Source organism: Centruroides vittatus, unplaced genomic scaffold (assembly GCF_030686945.1).
Source record: "Centruroides vittatus isolate TY-2023 unplaced genomic scaffold, ASM3068694v2 contig_1506, whole genome shotgun sequence".
NCBI classification, from domain to species: domain Eukaryota; kingdom Metazoa; phylum Arthropoda; class Arachnida; order Scorpiones; family Buthidae; genus Centruroides; species Centruroides vittatus.
In genome coordinates, this window is record NW_027120931.1 from 718,264 (window position 1) to 740,185 (window position 21,922).

Consider the following 21,922-nt stretch of genomic DNA (forward strand, 5'->3'; position numbering starts at 1 on the left):
TAGAACAATAACAGTAAGTGTTTTCATTGTAAATTATGTATTTGATTAACTTTTTTAACACTTAACTTAACATTATTACTTACATTTTGCTACAATTAGCTTTCACTTTAGTTTAATTTTCATAACTATTAACAATGCTTTTATAGCTCTTAATTTCACTTTACATTCTGTTTTTAATGTTCTTTAATGGAATGGAGATTTTTTTAATTGGCTGTCAAAGTGTTGAAGATTGTTCAACAGATTTTGACCAAAAATTTGTAAATGCCTTCAATATTTAAGTTTTTTACATTTATTTGAGCATAATACGATAAAATATGATCATAAAATATATACTTAGCTCTAGTTTTAGAAATAAAGGTTCTTTATTATAATATGAAAATTACACAAGATACAAATTACAAAATAAACAATACAAATTGAAGATGTAACAGATGTAATGGTGTAAAAAATTCAACTGTCATTTTAAAATATCAGTTTAAAAGCAAATGTAAAAAATAACAATTTACATTTACAAGATTTACATTAATTCTATGCTGAAATAAGCTTACACAATGCAACAAAGATAAATTAACATTTGAAAAGTATATTATAACATATTAAGGTAGTCTTAAGTTTAGCAGTTTTACTTGGTTTATCATTTATGGATTACCTCTAGAGCACTGGTTCTCAAACTTATTTCGACCACCGCCCACTTTGAGATTAAAAAAATCCTAGTGCCCCCATATTTTTTAACTTGCCTTTTTACAATACCATCTGTTGCGTATCTTAAAAACAGTTGCAAATATAATGTTTAAACATGCATTATTATATGGATAGGATAGATAGGGTGTGATCTATATCCTATTTCTGAGATCAAAGAATGTTTCAATGAGAGGAAATAAAACTCATACTTAATCATATTTAGAAGTATTTTTATTAACATTAAAAGAAGGCTTTGAATTTAAAACTTATCTAATGTGAAGGATGAATCTGATGTATTTCGACCAGTTTGTTAATATCAGGGTCGAATTCACTTAAAATCAGCCGTAAGTCATTGCGTTCAGTAACTTGCAGCCGATTTCTGTTTTTAGTTAGCAACGTTGCTACAGCACTAAATCCACGTTCACACAAATACGACGATGGAAATGCTATCAGAAATCGTTGAACAACTGACCATAACTCAGGGTACAGTTGAGAGATTTGCTTCTGCAGCCAAAATTCTTGGTAGCCATTCTTGAACTTTCATTTTTAGCATATTTATGCAATAATGTTACTATCATAAGTTCATTCATACCATAATATAAGTCAACGTGTTAGAAATATTCAGGTTGTAATCTTCAATAAAAATTAAAAAATATATAGATTGTCAGCATTTTATATATATTATAGTCAGATTTTTATAGATAGAATTTGTCTGCCATCGCCCCTCTAGATTTCCTTAATGCCCCCTAATTTCCTTTGAGCCTTCTATTGCCCCCCTGAAAGCCTCCAGTACCCACAAGGGGGCGTTATCGCCCACTTTGAGAAACGCTGCTCTAGAGCATCTCTCCATAATCCGGCAATAGTCTGCAAACAAACTACTTGCATGGCATGACATCATTTTCCTTCATACCTCTTCTCCATAGCTGCAATAACCTGATGAAATCAGTCATTGTGTTCATCACTAATTGCTCCATAGTTCTTTCAGAATAAGTCAAGATGGGCATGTTAGAAGTGGATTTTGAGAGAGAGAGTATAACCTTGGTTTCTACAATGACCACAGCTCACTCATAAGATCCTTGTAATTTTGTGCCTTGTTCTTTCCCCAGAACTCCAAACCTTCTTAAAATTTTCATACACAGTTTTCTCATCACCTTGTAGAATTTCATCAAATTGATGATCTCTGAAAAGCTCCCAAATTGTGAATCTACAAAGATAGTCTCTCTGACTTTATCATTGAGGGAATTTTCCTCTTCAGTGATTATCGACCTCACCTGGTTCATACTCTTGACAAAACTTTTCATAAGTCTTAATTTAATGTATAATTATAGAAGAAAAATCTTTTTAGAAACAACCAGTGGTTTATTTTGGATATTATTCACACCTGAAGGTTTTTCTGGTAAGCCGGTTTTGGTGTTGTGAGATGCATGAGTGCTATTATCCTTGTACAGATAAAACAGTATTATTTTGTATGGACTGACTATGAGCCTAGTAAGAGTGCTAGTATCTTTAGGTCACCACAAATTGCCACTGAAAGTCATGGTACTTGCTAGCTGCAAGTAGAGGTTACATCTTTTTTTCATAAGATTCTTTCTTATGAGTAGCATGCCAATTTGGAATTGAAAGAACATTACAACATGGAGAAGCTGCTCTGAAACTCTCCTTAGAATAGCCAATGAACAGTCTCCACTTTTTAGGCTTGTTATTGATGCTAAAAATTTAAGAAAATATTTTATATCTAATATATATTTTAAATCTGAGGTTTTAAAACTTATCATGACTTTTTGATAAATGTATATGCATGATAGTCAAAAATAAACCAAACTTTTAATATAACTTTTAAGTTAGTGGTACAAGTATTTACAGAAGACCATCTTCAAACTAAGTACTTTTTGCTAGCATCCATATTGTTTGTCAGCAGTATTGGAAATCATCTTTTGTGATGTCTTCAGGGGCTCTAATCACTGTGGCTTCCGCCCTAGCTTTGTTTCTAGTCAGTGAATATCTGAACAGAAGAGCTTAACAATACTTTCCCAGTTTTCATACTTCCTTGATTTTTGTCTGTGCGGACTCTTTCCTAAAACAAAAGAGAAGTTTGAAGGAATGCAAATTCTAATAAGCAGCATAGTGGAAGTTGCGGTGACAAAAACCTTTAAAGATATCACAAAAAGTGCTTTCAAAATGCTTTCACAAGTAATATAGATGCTGGTAGAAGTGCAAAGAAAGATTTCTTTTGAAGATAACGTGATAAGAGTATGGTAAAGTGTTGTATAATAAATCTGTCGTAAAAGTTTGGTTTGTCGCAAAACTAAACAGCAATATTACATGGTACAGTAAAAAAATACTGTACCGTGTAATATTGCTGCTCAGTTTAAAAAAAAATAACAGAATTTTTTTCATTATGGATTTGTACTTGGTTATTAATATGTGGTCTTTAGCAGTGTTTCCCAACCTATTGTTCATTGTATACCAGTAAAATTATGGATAATTTTACATGGACCAGTAATTATATTCAACTATGAATTGTGCTTATATATGCTTATCTAGAGTTACTATATGTAACAAAGTTCATAAAGTAACTCTAGATTACTATGTAAATGTCACCCGTAATCAACTGTGTCAGCATTGGTATGGTCAAATATTTTTCTGTGAACCAATGAAATTTTTTTGCAGACTGATACCAGTCCATGGACCAGTGATTGAGAAACTGGTCTATAGAAAATATTATTAACTTTCATTTCCATTTGGTTGACATTTTCAACAAGCAACGTAAGACCAATAAGTTTATATTAGCTTTATTCTATATATATATAGTGTATTGTTCTTTATAATACACTATTTACTATATTGTTTATATTTTCTGTATGCATCTTTTCTTCATATTAAAAAGCTTAAATATTGCTACTAATTACTTCCTATAAAACACTTTTTTTTTATTGATGATTAACTCAAATTTATAAGACATACAGCATTTATGAAGACTAAACATAATCTTATCAGATTAATATGTACTGCATAAATAAAATTAAAGTTATTAGTTCTCTTTCAGTTATATAATTCTAGCAAGGATGATAATGACAAACTGGTTATTATAATACAGTGGGTGATCGGTTAATGAACATAATCTGTTCCAAGACTTTGTTTGCTATCCGAATTGTTCGTTAACTGATTATCGATCTACCATAGGATTTTATGGGAATTTGATTAATTCGTCATGGAGACCCCAAAAAATAAATAATATATACTTTCTTACTACATTTATGTATATGTGATAATAAAAATACGTACCGGTATATACACAGTCTTGCATTTTTATTAGTCATGTTTTTTCCATTTGTGGGGGTTAAAGAATCTGTCTAATGTCAATTCCTTTTCTCTCTTCAGCACTTTTCATAAGTAATTAATAGCATTATAATTGTAGAGATCCCAAGCCTATTAACCTCAACGTGGTTTGGATGCCATTCTAAGACCGTTTTCTGACATCCTCCCACTTCTTTAAAGAAATGTTTAATAGCAGATATCAACGTTAATACTCTTTTTTCAGAAGAAAACATATCTCGCCGAGTTTTTTGGTGTTTTTTCATTCAAGAGTTCTTGGTATTCTTCTGTTGTCAGATCAGTTGCAGGTTCCATTATGAGCTCTTCAATGTTCTTTATTTCTCAGATGTGATTTTCGTTATTCCTTTTGCTGCTTGAGTCATCTTGATTATACAGTATTTTTCTTAGATAAGATTGAACTGCAGCCTACTGTAGACCTGTTCAAGCCATACTGCCCAGCAACATCAGACATCTTCTGCATACTCTCTACCTTTGCTATTATACTCTCACCTTTCAAAAATAAAAACTGACACTAAACTTAATGAGTGCCTGCCCAACAATACTATAAAAGAATTGTTTCTGTCAGAAAAATAAAAGGCTGGAATTAAAAGGGAGGGTTTCAAAGTTCAGAGGAATACTATCCAATCAGTATATACCGGGTTGGGCGTCAATGTCGCCTGCACTCCGAAAAGTTTTGAATTGTTGCCCGAAGACAAGGGAAGACCAATTGGTATTTATTATTTTACGTCGCTTCTTCTTGTGTTTGTTCTGTGAGGTGTTCGTTGTCTGAACATAAAAATCTTTCGTGAAAGTGTTCGTTATCCGATTTGTTCGTTAACCGATCACCCACTGTATATGTAAAAACTCTCTATCACAGAATATAAATTACTAATCATTGAGAAACTGGCTAGAAATAGAATCATTAATTTGGCAGGTTGGTGTTTCATTTAGCTTGTTAGTAATCATTATGATAAAAATTTTCTATTGTTTGGCAATTTGAATATATCATTTGATAGTTGAAATTTCAACATTTTGCATTGTTAGCTTAAATACTTCTACAGTATTTTGAAAAATCAAAGTGTATCATTAATTGAAATTTTAATATTTAATGTTTTATAAATTAATACAATATCTTACTAAGCTGGATAAATATTTTAAAATAGAAATGTAATAATTGAAATAACACTGATCCTATTAAAGTAAAATTAATTTGATTTATTTGAATTACACTTAATACAACAGAAAATTATGTAATTTTTTTTTTCAGTTACTGAAATCTCAGTTATTGTCTCAATGTATGTATGTAGACATGCGTGCCAAAATTATTACATTGCAAATTTAATTAATAATTTTTAATGATCTATTCAGTATCAATATAAATAAAATAAATAAGTATAAATATAGCATTTTTTATCAATTGTGGAGACCAACACCTGTGACAATTTCAAATAGATCAATTTCTTACTTTAACAGATTTCATGGTATGTGGTTTCCACTGTATATTATATATGTAATATCATAAAGTTATACTTATTTTAAAGAAACATCCAGAAATGCCGAAGAAGCCATTGACTCCTTATTTCCGTTATTTCTTGGAAAAACGTCAAAAATACAGTCGAGAACATCCTGACATGTCCATGACGGAGCTGGCTAAAGTTCTTTCTAAAAAATATCAACAGCTTCCAGAAAAAAAGAAGGTAAATGAGATTTTTTTACTATTGAGTTAAAGCATTTTTATAAGATTTTAATAACTAATAATAATATCTTTAAAAAATATAATGTGCCATATTTTTAAGTATTGAAACTTTACAATTAACTGTTGAAAGTACCATTTTCCTGCAATAATCGCCCACTGGGCTTTTTTTTTCACACGGGGGTAATTATTGAAGTAAAAAATATTGACATGTAAGAAAGAAAGCAGCATGATTCCAATAGAGATGTAAAACTAACTTAACAACTAATGTAAATTACTAGCTAAATTGGAATATTGTGACAAATATATAAAAAATAATTTGAATAAAGTACTTGAATTGCCTTAATCACCTTTGTGTAAATTTCCGATATTAATAATATTGACTGTCAATAATGATATTATCCAGTACAGTGGAACCTTGCTTAACGAGCACCTTGCATAATGAGTGACGAGGAGAGGGGGAGTCTCGGATTGTGTGCATGCTCCATCATCCTATTATCTGTGATTTTTTTTTTTTTTTTTTTTTTTTTTTTTTTTCTGCAAATCGAATTTTCATTCCAGGTTGGTTCATTCCGTGCTAGAAGAAAAGATGATGATGATTCACGCACCTTAACAATGTATATTTTATAATTTTCTTTGAATAAATGTTATATGTAAAATACCGTATTTACTCGCGTATAAGATGATCTCACATATAGGACGAGGTGTGACTTTAAAGATCAAAATAAAGAAAATTAGATTTATTAATACAATTCTATTTTATTTTGTTTAATCACAAATAAATTATCATCAAATGCACATTTTAAGGCAAACAACCATGCTTTCTTGACGCTATCACCTGATACCCATGTAGCAAAACCAAAAGATTATAATGCACATGACAGGAAATAGTTTATTTTTAATGATTCAGAATGTACAAATATTCATTAAAAATACCAATTTAACAAATATGAAATAACTACATTTATAATCATTGCTAAGTGACCAACTATTTTCGGATCATCTCTTTAAAAGCGACATTCATCTTGACCTCGATAGCACTCTGCTATAATGGCAGCATGAACTATACACGGTTCACAAAAATTATTGCAAAAATGCAAAGGATCCTTCGCTTGTGCGTATAGGATGACCTAGGTTTTTGAAGCAGTGAAAAATGAATAAAAACCTCATCTTATACACAAGTAAAACGGTATTTGAGTATTTTTTTCAACATGGAACGCATTATCATATTTTACGTGAATTTCTATGGAAAAAATTGTTTCGCATTACAAGTAAGGTTCTGGAACAAATTATGCTCGTTAAGCGAGGTTCCACTGTATTTGTTTTTTTGACTGCAATATAGGAAAAGATTGTATTGGTACCTGATTTATTTAATAATATGGAATACCACTAATATATTAGTATTTATGTTAACTGGTTCAGAATTTACTTCACAATACAAGTTAGATGGGTGATTATTACAAGAATACTTTTGTGGACAATTATTATGGGAAATACAGTGTTATGGTGTGACTATGTAACTATCTTCTTGTGTTAATATGCTTGAATTAACTTTAATGATAATTTTATTTTTGTATGTTATTAGTTAAGTATTAATTACAAAAGACAGTTAATAATGAATTGCATGTGTGACATAATGAATTGTATAAATTATATTAGGTACCGAAAGATTTTAAGAATTAAATTTTTGAAAATAATCTATAATATTTTTATATTAGGAGATTAGATAAATCACATTAATTTATGCTACTATTAAATGAGGTAAATATAGCTATAATTTTTCACAAAGTTTCCAATTTAGTGGTTTGATGTATTTAGTGGTATTTGTGGCTAATCTTAATATGAATTGTTGCCAAATGAGTTTAAGAACTAAAAAGAAGTAGTGAGAGAAGATGAGTATAAGTGGTATGATTTAGGGTAAGGTGGATATTTAAATATATAATTAAGCTGTCCATTAGATGATATGAAGACAGACATTAAGCTTATCACCTTCTCTTTATATTTTTTTATAGTCATTAAATACAAATAATTTTTACATTAAAAACCAAATCTTAAACATGTAATTTTTAATACTTTGCATTTTGGACTAGATTTCTCGTTTATGAAATTCAGATAGAGTGAGTTGATCACGAAAACGACTAATTCAATTGATTAAACGTTGGATTAGAAATGGAGGACTCGGAATAATCCAATTATTCATGTGTGAAATAACAGACGAGAATTATGTATCGTCCGTTTGGACTCGACAACTCGCGTTGGAGAATTATCGTGTAAAGAGTAATGATATCAATTATTGGGAGAGTTTAACGTTAATTAGAAAGTATATAGCATTGGTATAATGAATATATCACATAACTTGTTCAAATAGTGTTGTTTGTATACTGTTCTTTACGCATCTATATCCTATAACCTATATTTTGATTTGTTCGAACACCTCGTGTATAAACTTTTAAATAAACAGACTATAAAACCGAATAAGCCTCAAAAAGAGTAATGCAATATTATTATTTTTTAAAAATGCCCAAAATTTTCACGAAGAAGTAAATAAATGGATTGGACTGGTAAAGAAGAGAATTAGCAGTATTTTCGACCTCTCACGACATATGCTATAATTGTAATACACTACTCACAACGGCAGAATATTCTTATTATAATACACTCATTCCGGCTAAGCCCTCGAATAATTAGTTAACCTTCAATTTATAAAATTTCAGAGATTAGAACAGTTTCGAGACATACATACGGACACTTTACATATTCCATACATGGAGGAGAAATCTAATAATCACCCAACAGATTGTGAGGTTCCTATTGTTTCTTGTCACAGGCCAAAAACAAACTATCATTAATGTTCTGATGAACTAGATACAGAAAATTTATATAGCTTGAGAAGCATAGTTAACTCACATCTAAAAATACGTGTTTAGAACAGATGGTGCCACAAAAAATCTGTAAACTAAGCTTAGAATTGTATAACACACGAGTCTGACTCTTGTAAGGTACCTAATCGCTTTAATGCAATAAACTCAATCATGCTATATTCTTATTGACATAGTTAGTTAATATAAGTAATAATAAAAGAAAAGAATATAATTATTATTATAATAATAATTTTATGTACTCATCATGAATTAGATTGATAAGTTGTACATAGGATTTAATTATGAATCTGAATCTATTAATATTATCATCAATAATGTGAATTGAATTTTTATTTCACTATTTATTTAAATAATACATATAATTCCTGTAAATACATATTTGTAATACTTAAAAAGAGTAACAATCAACATTATTATAGAAAATTAGATTATTAATTTGTAATGATAAAATAATAGTAATTTATTAAGAGGTCATAATGTCTATATACGAGTATGTTTCATACAAACGAAAATGTTAATTACAAGTAAAGATAATAATCTTCCTTTTTGTATTATTCGTGAAAAAAACTCGTGGCTCAAAGGCTAATATACAATCTCCAGAGGAGTTTGATTGTTTTTAGAGACAGATTGCGTGCTTATTTTCTCATAACAAAGATATCTGAGTTATAAATTGTTATGCATTTGGTTAATAATAGCTTGACTAAAGACGGCTTAGATAACCAACTGCTTTAAAAGAAAAGTATTCTCGATAAAATCAACCAAAATTGATGAATAACAAAAATTCCTACTGTTTCATATAAAGAGCTACAATTTTATCTTTTATGTTACTATGATAATAATAGACAAATGAAAATAATGTTTTCGATATCTTTAGGAATTACAAGTAACGGAATCATGCCTCAGTTTTGATTACTCTGGTGTTGTATTTCAAGATATAAGTCGCAGAAAGTGGGATAATTTCTTTAGATTAATATATGATATTTAATAATATTCTAATTATGACTCTATTATACCTAGTTTATATGGTGATTTTTATGTATAATATAAGATCTTGTTCGTGGAGGATAATACGACACTCTCATTCATATGATGAGCATGCTTTTTTACTAATACGAAGTTATCTGTAATGATTAGACAGGAGTCTAAACTCTTATCGAAATTATGAAAATTTTTATTTATTTATCGTTATATCCTAGTTGTCAAATAACTGGTTAACTTGGATTTCTCTCCACATCGGTATGATTATCTTTACTCACACAGTATTTCATATTATAAAGCATCGGACACATACGATACCATATTCCGATCCTCAGTGGTTATCGTGAGTAATTATCTGTACGAGTCATTCTCAACTCACAGTTAGAACAAGATTGATCCTAGGGGCCACAGTGTATACTTCGGGAACTTCACTACACAATTCTTCTTATCTTACAAAGGGCGCTCTGTTCTCTATCTCAGATGCAGAGATTTCTCCGCTGTCTTCAAATTAGTTAAGATAATTCGATTATGCGAGTACTCAAGAAAAAGAGCTCTATTTAACACATCGATCCTTATCTACAGTGGTTCTTCGACCTGCGTCGTTGAACTTCACTCACCCAATTACCTGGAGTTACCCTCACTGCACATAAAAAACAAAAAAAAAAAAAAGATCAACAGCCATCCGTGCGTCAGAAGTAATGTACGCCACGGGATCTCTCGCACCATCTAGAAATATTCCTAGGGCCGTCTCTTGTGGCAGTACTGATGTATGGGTATCCTTACAGTGCGCTCACCCCTCCTTGAACTTCTGAAGTATGGGTGTGTGTTAATACAGATTATAATATTTAATATCTATGCAGCTAAACTCTACACTGTTAATCAATTAACACACTGCATTTTCTGCTGTAACCTCATTGACTCTATATTTTCACAGTGATATTATACTAAGGTCCTGCTTCCAATTGTGTCTTTATCAGCTTAGGATGTGTTGACGATCTTATATCATTCCATATAGTGCTTTATTCACTAAACAGTATTTAAGGGTCGTGACACTCTCATCTCATACGGTGTGAACTTCTGGGTGGTTGACATCTCGATTACCCCCTTTTGCAACCGTTAGCAAGATTTGTAAATGTCATTTAAAGTTATCTTCCAAGACCGAATCTCGTCGATGTGGTGTAAGTCGGGCGTTCTCTGCTAAGCATGGCTACATGTCACAAAATTATATCAAGATTTGTTTAAGAGCAACTTATTTAAGTATGGCGCCTTCCAATTTACATTTTGTCTAGGGCCCGCTAGAGAATATAACGGTATGCAAAAGTTAAAGGCTTAATATCCCTCCGCCAAACAGGCATGCCGCCGCTCGCTATCAGTTAAACATTATCCGTTAATTTAGTGGTTATTTGATAGTCCTCAGCCTTAAATTGAATAGAAATTTCCCACAAAAAAATATCAAAATCAACATCTTTATTCTTTTCTCAGTAATTAACCTTAGATGTAAATTCTAATAGTCATATATTTTTTACAATTTTTATTATATGAAGATTTTTCTTTTAATTAGGTTCATTTGGGCATACTTAAATATTTTGAAAAGAACTTTTTTTAATTATTTAAAAATTTCACAATTTTGCCTTTTTGCAAAAATTCCTGATAAAGCATAAATATAATTTTTTACTTAAAAATTAAAATACATTAGCAAGAAATTTTTTACCATTAACCCTAAAGAGTTTTCAAAATAGAATAATTTCTGCTTTATGATGTTGGGAGCCATACCAGCTTACATCATGGTATCTGAACAACGTCGAAGTAATTCTTGACATTAATGATGCGAAACGTATCTAAGTTTTGTCAGTAGGGTACTAGTAAGTTTCTTGGACATTCAAAAATATAGTTATAGGATTAAAGTGAAGTATAAAATAACGTCGATATGCTATAGATCAATGAGTACAACTTCGTGAGATTTAGAAACAACTTTTTGTTTACATAGATGATGGGCCGCGTATAATTGAAACGTTAAGATCGTTATAACACGTATTGTTACCCAACAAAAAAAAAAGAATTGACAAAAGATCTTAATAAGGATTAATATAAATCATATTTTTTGTTTACTGTCCCAAAATCAACTTCAATCAGAGTTTAACGAATCCTGTTCTTTCATTCGACTCATCAACATAAAGTCATCGCAACTGGAATTAGCTGCTGCACAGGAGAATGCTAATTGTTAATTTAAAGATTTTTTTTCACCAACCTTAATCGTATAGAAGTATATTGGTACATTCCGTTGATATGATAATATACTTAGTTTTACATATTGTTCATCTTTATGGTTAACAATCTTAATAATAATACTTGGTTCTGATAGATCGGAAATTTAACTTTGAAAGCAGTAAATACAGTAACCCAAAATTATCATATGAATCCCCCCAATTGATTACTTTCCTCTGACATTTAGTTTTTTTAAATAATTTTTATATGTATCAATTTTTATTATTATTCAAGCAGACTATTTAATTTGCATTCATGATATCTAATAAATTTTGCACACTTCTTGGGGATATTCATATTCTATTTTAAACAAAGAAAGAAAATTTTATTTTACTCCAATATTTAAATTAATAATATACAAGGTAAATGTTATATATACTTAATAATAGAACAAATTTTAATAAAATGTTTATTTTTGTCTCATTGTGTTTATAATATATGAAACAAAACTTTAAAATTTTAGAAATTTGTTATTTTAAATTTTTTATTCAGATGATTTCGTCTTTGTAGATTAAATTAAATTAAATTAATTAATTTATAATTTAATATCTGTATAATTATTTATTACAGCAAAAATACAAAGAAAACTATGAAAAAGAAAATGAAGTGTATAAGCAAGAACTAGAAAAGTTTAAGTAAGTTCAAAGTTGAGATTATTTATTTATTTATTTTTGTAAATTTATTTTAATATTTTATAATATATTTACAAAGTAGGGATCTTTGACATAAATACGTTAAATTTTAAAAATGATAACTAGATTTTTTTCTCTCCATTATGAAAGATAAATATTAATAATAGTAATAAATAGATTTGTGTCTAATCATTGTAACAAATCTAGTAAAAATATTGGATAGAATAGCCAATTACCAAAAACGATAAGTACTTTAAATGTTATTTTCTGGAATGTCTTGATATTTTACAGGAGAGAGCATCCTGATCAATTTCCGCAAGCAGAATCTAAACATCATCCACAACATGAAGGTCCTTACAAACCGCATACACCCTTTCAGCTTTTTATGGCAGAAAAAATGAAGAAAGCCGAATTTGCTGAAGTAATTTTATCTTTATATATTCTTTCAGTTTAAAACTGTATAATTAATAGAATGATTACATGTATAGTATAATACACATTAAAAAGTATACACCAGCAATATAATAATTGAAATCAATACACACACAAAAGATATTTGCTTTTCTAATTGATATTTTATTTTATTTTTTTCTTATAATTAAGATAATATAATGTTGGGTTCTGAATTGAACATTTAATACTTAGTGATAAGGCTGTATAACGAGTGGCTACTGTATTACAGTATATACAGAAATTTTTAAAATATGTTTAACCAGAACATATTAAAAAGAAAATAACAACTTTTACTGCTACTTTACTTTACTTACGTTTTCACTTTGTTTTGTCACTATTGCACTCACTTTTTATTCACTTTTTCTGTATTTCAACTCACTTTTTCGAAGGGAAAGTGGTACTCCCAGGCCTGTTCTTCTTATTGAGAAATAAACTATGTTCATAAATTGTGAAATACTGTATTTCTGCACATACAAGAGCAAACTCCTATACCTATCTCAGGTATAAGAGTTTGCACTTGATGGGGCAAAATTGGCATTATATTCTGCGAAATACTTTAAAAACTTAGTATTTGAAGCATTTTTTAAATTTTTGTCATTGAATAGTTAAGTGGATCAGTACATGAACATTTAATTTACATTGACACAACAGCCCAGTGCTTGTTTTTCTCTATAACAAGCTGGCACACAAGCATTCTCTTTTAAGTGAATCAAGACACATTTCAAAAATGTGAAAACAAACAATTTTCACTTGTCAAAGCATGCAAGAGCATGCTCTTAATGTGAAATTTACATGGAAATATATATATATATTTATTGTATCTTTGAGGAACATTGTATTGATAAGAACTTAATTAGATTCATGTTTCTGCATTTGATTAAATATATTTTTATTGTTACAATGGAGATATTTTTCAACAATATTAATCATAATAGTATAATCTGAGTGTTTTTATTTAGCTTGAAAAGAAGGAAATAACAGAAAGAATCCGTGTCATTTGGAATAGTTTAACCGAAGCAAAAAAAATTAAATGGATTAAGAAAGCTATTCAGGATGAGCAGAGATATGGTGTAAGTTTTTAATAAATTCTTAATTTTATAATGAAATATACAATATTTTTTTTTATAATTAAATTTCTTGAAAGTATAATGTTGAATTATTTCATGGATCATTTACTTAATTTTATTCTTAAAATTTTTAAATTTATGTAAGAAATATATAGTGGAAACTGCTTATAAAAATAAAAATTTCAAAAACAAATTTATTTATGAATATATTATAATTATAAAAATTGTATAGTAGAATTATAATAAATCTAAAGAATAATGAAACATTAAGTAATAAATTTATGTTCAATTGTAATTTATTTTATAAAATTTAAATTTCCATTTCCTATCACTTTCTCTTACCAAATCATTGAAAAAATATCCTAATAATTATTATGATTTTTCATTACGTATAAAATAATTGTATTTGTATTGAAGATTAACTTTATAATAAACACTACTGGCACTACTACTGACTACTATTGACAGTCCAACTCTGGATTTGTATGACCTCATTCCTCTTCGTATTGAATGTTATAACAATTCTTTATATAAACAATAATAAAAAAAATGAATAAATAGCAATGTTGTACTTAAAATTATAACTATTAATTTTCTTAATTAACTTTTTAATGGTGCTTAAATTAATCAATTGTAGGGACATCGTTGCGTTCGATGAAGCATTAACGATCAAACTTTGACATGTAACAGTGTCCAGGATTTTGATTTTTCTGTTAATGTACTAAATGTTTTACTTTCAAATGTTTCATTTCATATTCTATAAGAAGTGTACTTCTTATTCACAGATGTGAAATGTTTATCAGTCAGTGAACTCATTGTAACTTCATAATACAGATACATTTTTTATTGTAATTTATTTCATAATGGATAAAATATTTAGAAATTTATGAAACTTATCAGATAATATTTTATATATCAGAGGGGACAGAACTGGACAATGTAAAATAAACTTGTCCACAAGAATTTTTTAAATCTATTTTTATAGTTAAAAAGGAAAAAGATAATGCCTCAGAAGTAAGCAGTGATCTTTCTTAGTTAACAAAGAAAACTTTCCAAATAAAAATATAAAAACGGCATTATAAACCTAATTCTTAATCTGATTATAAAAATATAAATCACATTTATTGTAAAAGATAAAAATTTAAGAAAATTTAAAGTTTAACTTGAAAATAATAATCAGGAAAATTTAGTACAAGAATAAAAACAATGGAGAAACATCTAAATGGTAATGCCATAAACATAGACATGATATACTAGAAGTTGGGAATATTGAAATTTGGTATTTACTTTCAGTTAAATTTCCTCTATCACAAGATTTATTATTAAGATGCATTGTAAATAGTTTATTCTATCATAAGTGAAAAATTAAATTGCATTCTTGCAGCATCAGTGGAATTGATGTCGAAGAGTTAAGATGATTTATTAAATATGAAAAACCTTATTAAGATTTTAAACTTTTTTAAAATAGTGTTTCTGAAATCTCACAAGTGTCTCACTTGATCTATACATATTTAATATAACTATATTTAATGTCAAGAAACTATAATATAATGTCAAGAATTACTTCAGATACCATGATGTAAGCTTAGATAAATCATAACAAAATTCATTTGAATCAGATTAAAGTTGATGCAATGTGAATTTTATAAATCTTTTCATTTTTATATGCCTTTAATTTCTTTGTAAAGATATTATTATGATGTAAAAAGTAATTTAATTTTTGTTATTTCTTTAAAAGGCTGAGGACTATCAAATAACATAAATTAACAAATGTTTAACTGATAGCAGTGCCGAATTAAGCCTCTAGCGGGCCCTAGACAAAATTTAAATTGGGGCCCCATTTAAATAAGTTGCTTCTAAACAAATCTTATATAATGTGACATTAGCATAGCTAGCATGGGTGACACCCGGTGCGGATATTGCGGTGTCACCCCCAAGTCACACCGTAGTGTCACCCTTTTTAACTCTTTTATAAAACACTATGGAATTGTAATATCTTCACACTCGAGCAACTTGAACGCTATATCGAATATGCGATGTCGCGACGTATAAGTGTAGATTTAGAAAATAAATCATACCCATACATCAGTACTGCCACGAGAGACGGCCCTAGGAATATTTCTAGATGGTGCGAGAGATCCCGTGGCGTACATTACTTCTGACGCACGGATGGCTGTTGATCTTTTTTTTTTTTTTTTTTTTTTCAGGTAATGGTAGTCGAGCGGAGCTTAGTAGGAATTGTTAAATAGAGCCTTTTCTGTCCGATCGAATTTCTTAACTAATATTGAAACAGGGAAATCTTCTGCACTGAAGCCGGGCCCCTCCGAATTACGGGCCCTAGACATTTGTCTACTTTGCCTATTCGATAATCCGCCCGACTGATAGAATATACTTATAGATACATTGCAGCATTACAGTTATTGAAATAATTCTATAAATAAATAAAAATTTCATAATTTATAGATTAGATCTCAATACAGATAACTTCTATAGTAATATAATCTATAAATCTTGATAATGTATACTGGCTTAATATACAAAACAATATATATATTGTCTTTAAAATTATAATTAAAAATATAATACTCCCTGGCTTCTAAATACAGTTTGTTACATTATTTATTTCCTAAATTTCTATTTACAATAAAATAAATAAATTTACTCTTTAAGAGTAGATTTATTTATTTTGTTGTTTTAGAATACTTTTTAAGCTGTACTATCATTAAATGGTAAAATTTTACAAGTATTCTGAAAATAAGCAAATTTCAACATAATATGAATACTTTGAGACATGTTTCCTTTCAAAATTATTTTTAATACATTTTTCTTTAAATTTAAATTACTCTTAATAATTCTTTTTTAAAAAAAATAATCATTTTTTAAAAAATATTTAATTTAAATGTTACAGGAAATGTTATTTAAATAAATAGTGAAATAAAAATTATTATATTATAGTAAAACATTAACTTACAATAAAAGAGAATAAAATTTAAAATTTTATTCGTTTTTTTTTTTTTTACTTATTCTGTCATTTATGCTGTTTTATATTAGGATTAGGAACAAGATAAGTATGTGTATACATTTACTATTTCAATTGTAACATTTTTATTACTATGCTTCCAAACTAATATGTCTGTTTCTTTCATCAGAACATTAATATTTGTTTCTCTGTGAAACATTACAACGTTTGGTGATTTTAGATTTCTTTCCTTATGAAATGAAATGTTTATGTAATGTTTCTTTCTATTTTATAGTTGGTTATTATTACTAGAATAGTTATTAGAATATAATTATTACAATTGCAAATGTAACAAACTCTTAATTCTTCTTCCTTAATCCATTTATTTACTCTTCCTTTGGGCATTTTAAAATATTTGCATTTTTGTATTTGTTTATTTTAAATATTTCAAAATAATTGGTGTAGATGTATACAAAAACATTTGACATTTTGTATCTTTGCAATCTTTCTTTCTAATACTTAAAATTATTAATATTGTTATTCTTTAATGAATTCTCAAACTATTTCATACAATGCTACATTGTTCTGTTATAAAGAAAATTGGATTATCAGTATCTTTCTAATCAAAAAATTGAACAGTGGTGGTGATGATATCTTCTGAATCAAACGAGACGTATCAAAGCATAAACTTTTAATTGTAAAATTTTTATTTTAATAAAATAAAATAATTTTTCTTTACTAGAGAAAGTTATTAGATTTAAAAAAATAAATACATTTTTTTTGTTGGCATAGTAAAAATATTAATAAATAATAGCATTCATTTGAAGTAGCAAAATTATTCTAATATAAAATATTAATTTGGAAATTAATAAAGCTGGTACCATAATATATCAATCAATCCAAAACAAAATACTGTTTTCAAGTTACTAAAAAGTTATATTTAACATGAAACATCTTTAGTCTAATTTAGACCATCTTCAGCATTGAACAAATAGAGTAGAAGAATTTTTAGAATTTAATTTGAAATGTTAAAATATTAAAAATCATAATTTCAAATAATGAATTCAGATATTTGTTCTAAACAAATCATTTGAGTTTCACAGTTCTTTTGAAAGTGATATTCTACACTCGTTGGCACTACTACAGTCATTTTGCATCATTTCAAGAAAATGTACTGTTATTTATTTCTTGGAAATAGTTAAACAAGCCATTTTTCATTGACACTTGTTTAACATTACAACATATCTACCAGAAATACAATGAAACTTGGCACCATAATTCTAAATTTAAATTGCAAAAAGTATTTTATTTCGTTTTTGTGTTCAATGTTCAGGATGGCTAAATTAGTCTGAAAAGATTCATATATTTTTTTATAACCTAAAAATAGCAGTGTTTGTTAGATTTAATAAATTTCCCATATATATATAGTTATATTTTGTTCAGATGAATAAATCTTGTGTTAATTTTTATTTATTCTACTGAGTTATAACTCTCTATTTGCTGACATATATAGCTTTTGGTAAAGCTCTTTTACAAGCACAACCTACTTCACTCAAAAGCTAGTAAATGCCTTTGTCCTTAAATATATTTTTGAATTATTAATGTCTACTAGGTCTTCTTCATAGTAATACAACTTGTTATACTGGTGTAATCTACCAAAAATGGGAGAATTTTTGGTAGATTATAACAAAACAGTAGTCAGAGAAACTTTGTCTTTTTGACTACTGATTTCTCTCTCTCTCTCTCTCTCTTTTTTTTTTTTTTTTTTTTGATAGACTACACCAGCATAATAAATCCTATTACTATAAGTCCAACTAGACATTAATAATTCAAAAACTGTTTAAAAAATCTACATTTAATGACTTCAGGAGAATTTTTGAAACTGAATAACAGCGGAACTTTGTTTCAGATTAGTGTAATAAGAAAAGTTTAAGATTTATTCAACTTCTTTTCTAATCATTTAACTTAAAACGATCATATTAACGTATTAAACTTCGTCGCCAACTATCAAAATCAATATAATATAATTGGAATATTTATTCCTAGATTAATTTAAAAACAGAAATTCAAACTGTTAAATTTAACTTGTTTAAACATATAAATTAATAAGATGATTTTTATCAAAAGTTTTAATATCAAATACTAAATTTTGTTTATGAAAAATTATGTTGAATGAATACTATTTAAATATAATAATTTTAAAAGAAATTGTTTTTTTTTTTTTATAAAATTATAATTTGAAATGATAATTATAATTATATAAAACTGATTTTCATTCAATTACATTAAAGTTGAAATTTTTATACAGTATATTATCATCAATGTAAAAAATTGATATTAAAATATTAACATTTGTATTATTTGATATTATATTGATTGATTTTGTTACATTAATGTATTGGAAACAAATTCTATTTTTTTAATTAAAATTATATTAATAAATTTATAAATTATTACCATTGCTTAATACAATATGATGCCTATTTCATTAATGAAAGATAATTTTAAACATTTTTTAGAAGCATTCAGTATTTTAATTTTGAATATTTTTACAATTGATATATATTTTTTAATAATTAATTATTGATTAGACTGAACTTGGTGAATATTCTCAAAGTCACCCAAGCTTCAAACCTGATACAATTAGATCTGTCCTAAGTAAAGCTGAAAAAGAATTAAAGGATCGTTTCGATGGAAAACCAGACCGACCTCCAAAGTAAGAAATAAATATGTATTTTATTTAATGCATTAAATAGAAAACTCCTATTTGTGGAATAAAATTAATTTGAATATTAATTTAATTGGAAAAATTTTTGCTATATTAATGTAAACATGATACACACCACTAAATTCCCAAATTGACATTGACTAGTCATGTTTGATTTTGTTCTCTGAGATGATACAGGAATGTCACTAATCATTTTACCCTTTATCTATATCAGTTCATAAACTTAACATTCAAATCATCAGTGTGTTAATGAACATTATGTCATTTAAGAAGAACCAGGTTCTAGGGACAGGAACATGTAATATCAAACTTAAAAATGTAACTGTACATTGTAATATCAGTTATCCAGCCATTAACATCTAATATGTTCAATAATCTAGTGTTGCCTTGTCTAATATGAAAAATAATAGACCTATTATAGTTATTTTTATGAGACATTGATAAGTACTATACCTCTATGTACAGTTTGTACATCGAAAATAAGTGTGTGAGTTTGTATGTGTGTGTTTATTTTATCACAGCTACATGTATGTATTTTTGATGATTATTTTCTACTCATTTGATATTTTTTGTAATTGGAATTTTCAAGAATCTGATATCACACTGCTCGGTCACATAAATTGGATTACCAAGATCACAGGCTACTCAGTTTATGAGGTGCCTGATATACCAAAATGTACAATGAGAAGGGCTAAATAAAGTTGTAAATGCCTCGTGAGTGTAATTTGATCCTGGAATTATCTCAGTATTTCTTTAATAAGGCAACTTAGTATATTCAAGTATCAGTAATTACAGTAATGTTAATGAAACTATAAGCAATTAAAGCAATTTCTTTTTTTTTTTTATTATATATAAATTTATTTTAAAATATTTCATTTGTCTTTTCTTATTTTTTTTTAAATATATAATGTAGTTATGAGAATTAATTGGAATCGGAAAAATCGGACATTTTCCGGAAATTGGAGTCGAACAAAAATCACTCCGATTTCTGATTCTTAAAAATGATTCTTCCACGTTTTATAAGAAAATTAATTATTTGTTTCAGTCAAAGATTAAAAAACAAAAGAACAAAAATCACTCCGATTTCTGATTCTTAAAAATGATTCTTCCACGTTTTATAAGAAAATTAATTATTTGTTTCAGTCAAAGATTAAAAACTTTCAAAATTATGATATTAACAATCGAATATTAGTTTATTGAAAACTTTCATGTCGACAAAGCAGAGAGTATGCGACGTCCCATACATGAGGCAACATATGTCAAGTTCAAGTAAAATTAATAAATTTTGAGTGCATTCTATATACACAATAACTTAAATTTTTTTTCTGGAAATGTTTGTATTTTATGTAATTGTAAACTAAATTTTAAAATAATAATATTTTTTTTTTTTTTTATTTTTAAATAAATGCTTTTTGAAATATGTTCAAAGTGCACATGTGCATGTGTGTATATGTAAAGCATATTTTATATACATTAATGACTATAAATTTTTTTATATTGAATAACATGAATTAATTTTTGTTTTAGTTCTGGGTATAGTCTATTTTCCCGTATAATGTTGAAAGAACTAAAAAACGTACCGTCCAAAGAAAAAATGGCTCAGATTTCTAAACATTGGAAACAACTCAGTGAAATGGAGAGAGATTCATATAATAAGCAGGCACAATGGGTAAAACTTTATTTTAAATTGCAAAATAATATAAAAGTATTTACTGAAATGTAAAATTACTGAAATTTAATTTAATTATTAAAGACATGTGCATCTGTGTATGTGTGTGTTATTAATAATTCAATTATTTTGTTTGTTGATCTAGTTTATTATTTTAAAATGATTAGTGAATAAAAAATTAGCTTTATTATATTCAAAATTCAATTTTAAAATACATAGTGATATAAATAAAGATTTAATTTATAATTACAAATTTAGGCTAATGAACAATACAGAGAAAAGTATGCAGCATATGTAAAGAGTTTGCCTGAAGAAGAAAGAATAAAATTAGAAAGTGAAAATAAAAAAGGTGGTAAGAAAAAGATTGTTAATGAAAATACATCATCAGAAAATGATGATAAAAAGACAACTACAAATGAGGAAGAGGAAGATGTCCAAAATAGACCGAAAAAACCTCTGTCTGCAATGTTTTACTTTCAACAAGAAAAACTAGATTCATTCCGTGAGAAGAATCCTGACATTTCAAAACAAGAAGTAATGAGACTTCTAGCTAGAGAATACAGTGAGCTACCTGAAAAGAAAAAGGTAAATTATTTTAAT

The 21,922-nt window shown here is 27.6% G+C and overlaps 1 protein-coding gene across 1 annotated transcript in view; it reads left to right on the plus strand.

The window, feature by feature from the left end:
• Nucleotides 1-21,922, plus strand: part of LOC136968676 (nucleolar transcription factor 1-A-like) — a 66,849-nt gene that overhangs the window by 38,671 nt on the left and 6,256 nt on the right. The window contains exons 5-11 of the mRNA XM_067262678.1: nucleotides 5,538-5,693; nucleotides 12,385-12,449; nucleotides 12,738-12,867; nucleotides 13,859-13,969; nucleotides 19,517-19,641; nucleotides 21,181-21,322; nucleotides 21,581-21,907. Coding sequence (XP_067118779.1) covers nucleotides 5,538-5,693; nucleotides 12,385-12,449; nucleotides 12,738-12,867; nucleotides 13,859-13,969; nucleotides 19,517-19,641; nucleotides 21,181-21,322; nucleotides 21,581-21,907 — 1,056 coding nt within the window. The remainder of the gene's footprint in view (nucleotides 1-5,537; nucleotides 5,694-12,384; nucleotides 12,450-12,737; nucleotides 12,868-13,858; nucleotides 13,970-19,516; nucleotides 19,642-21,180; nucleotides 21,323-21,580; nucleotides 21,908-21,922) is intronic.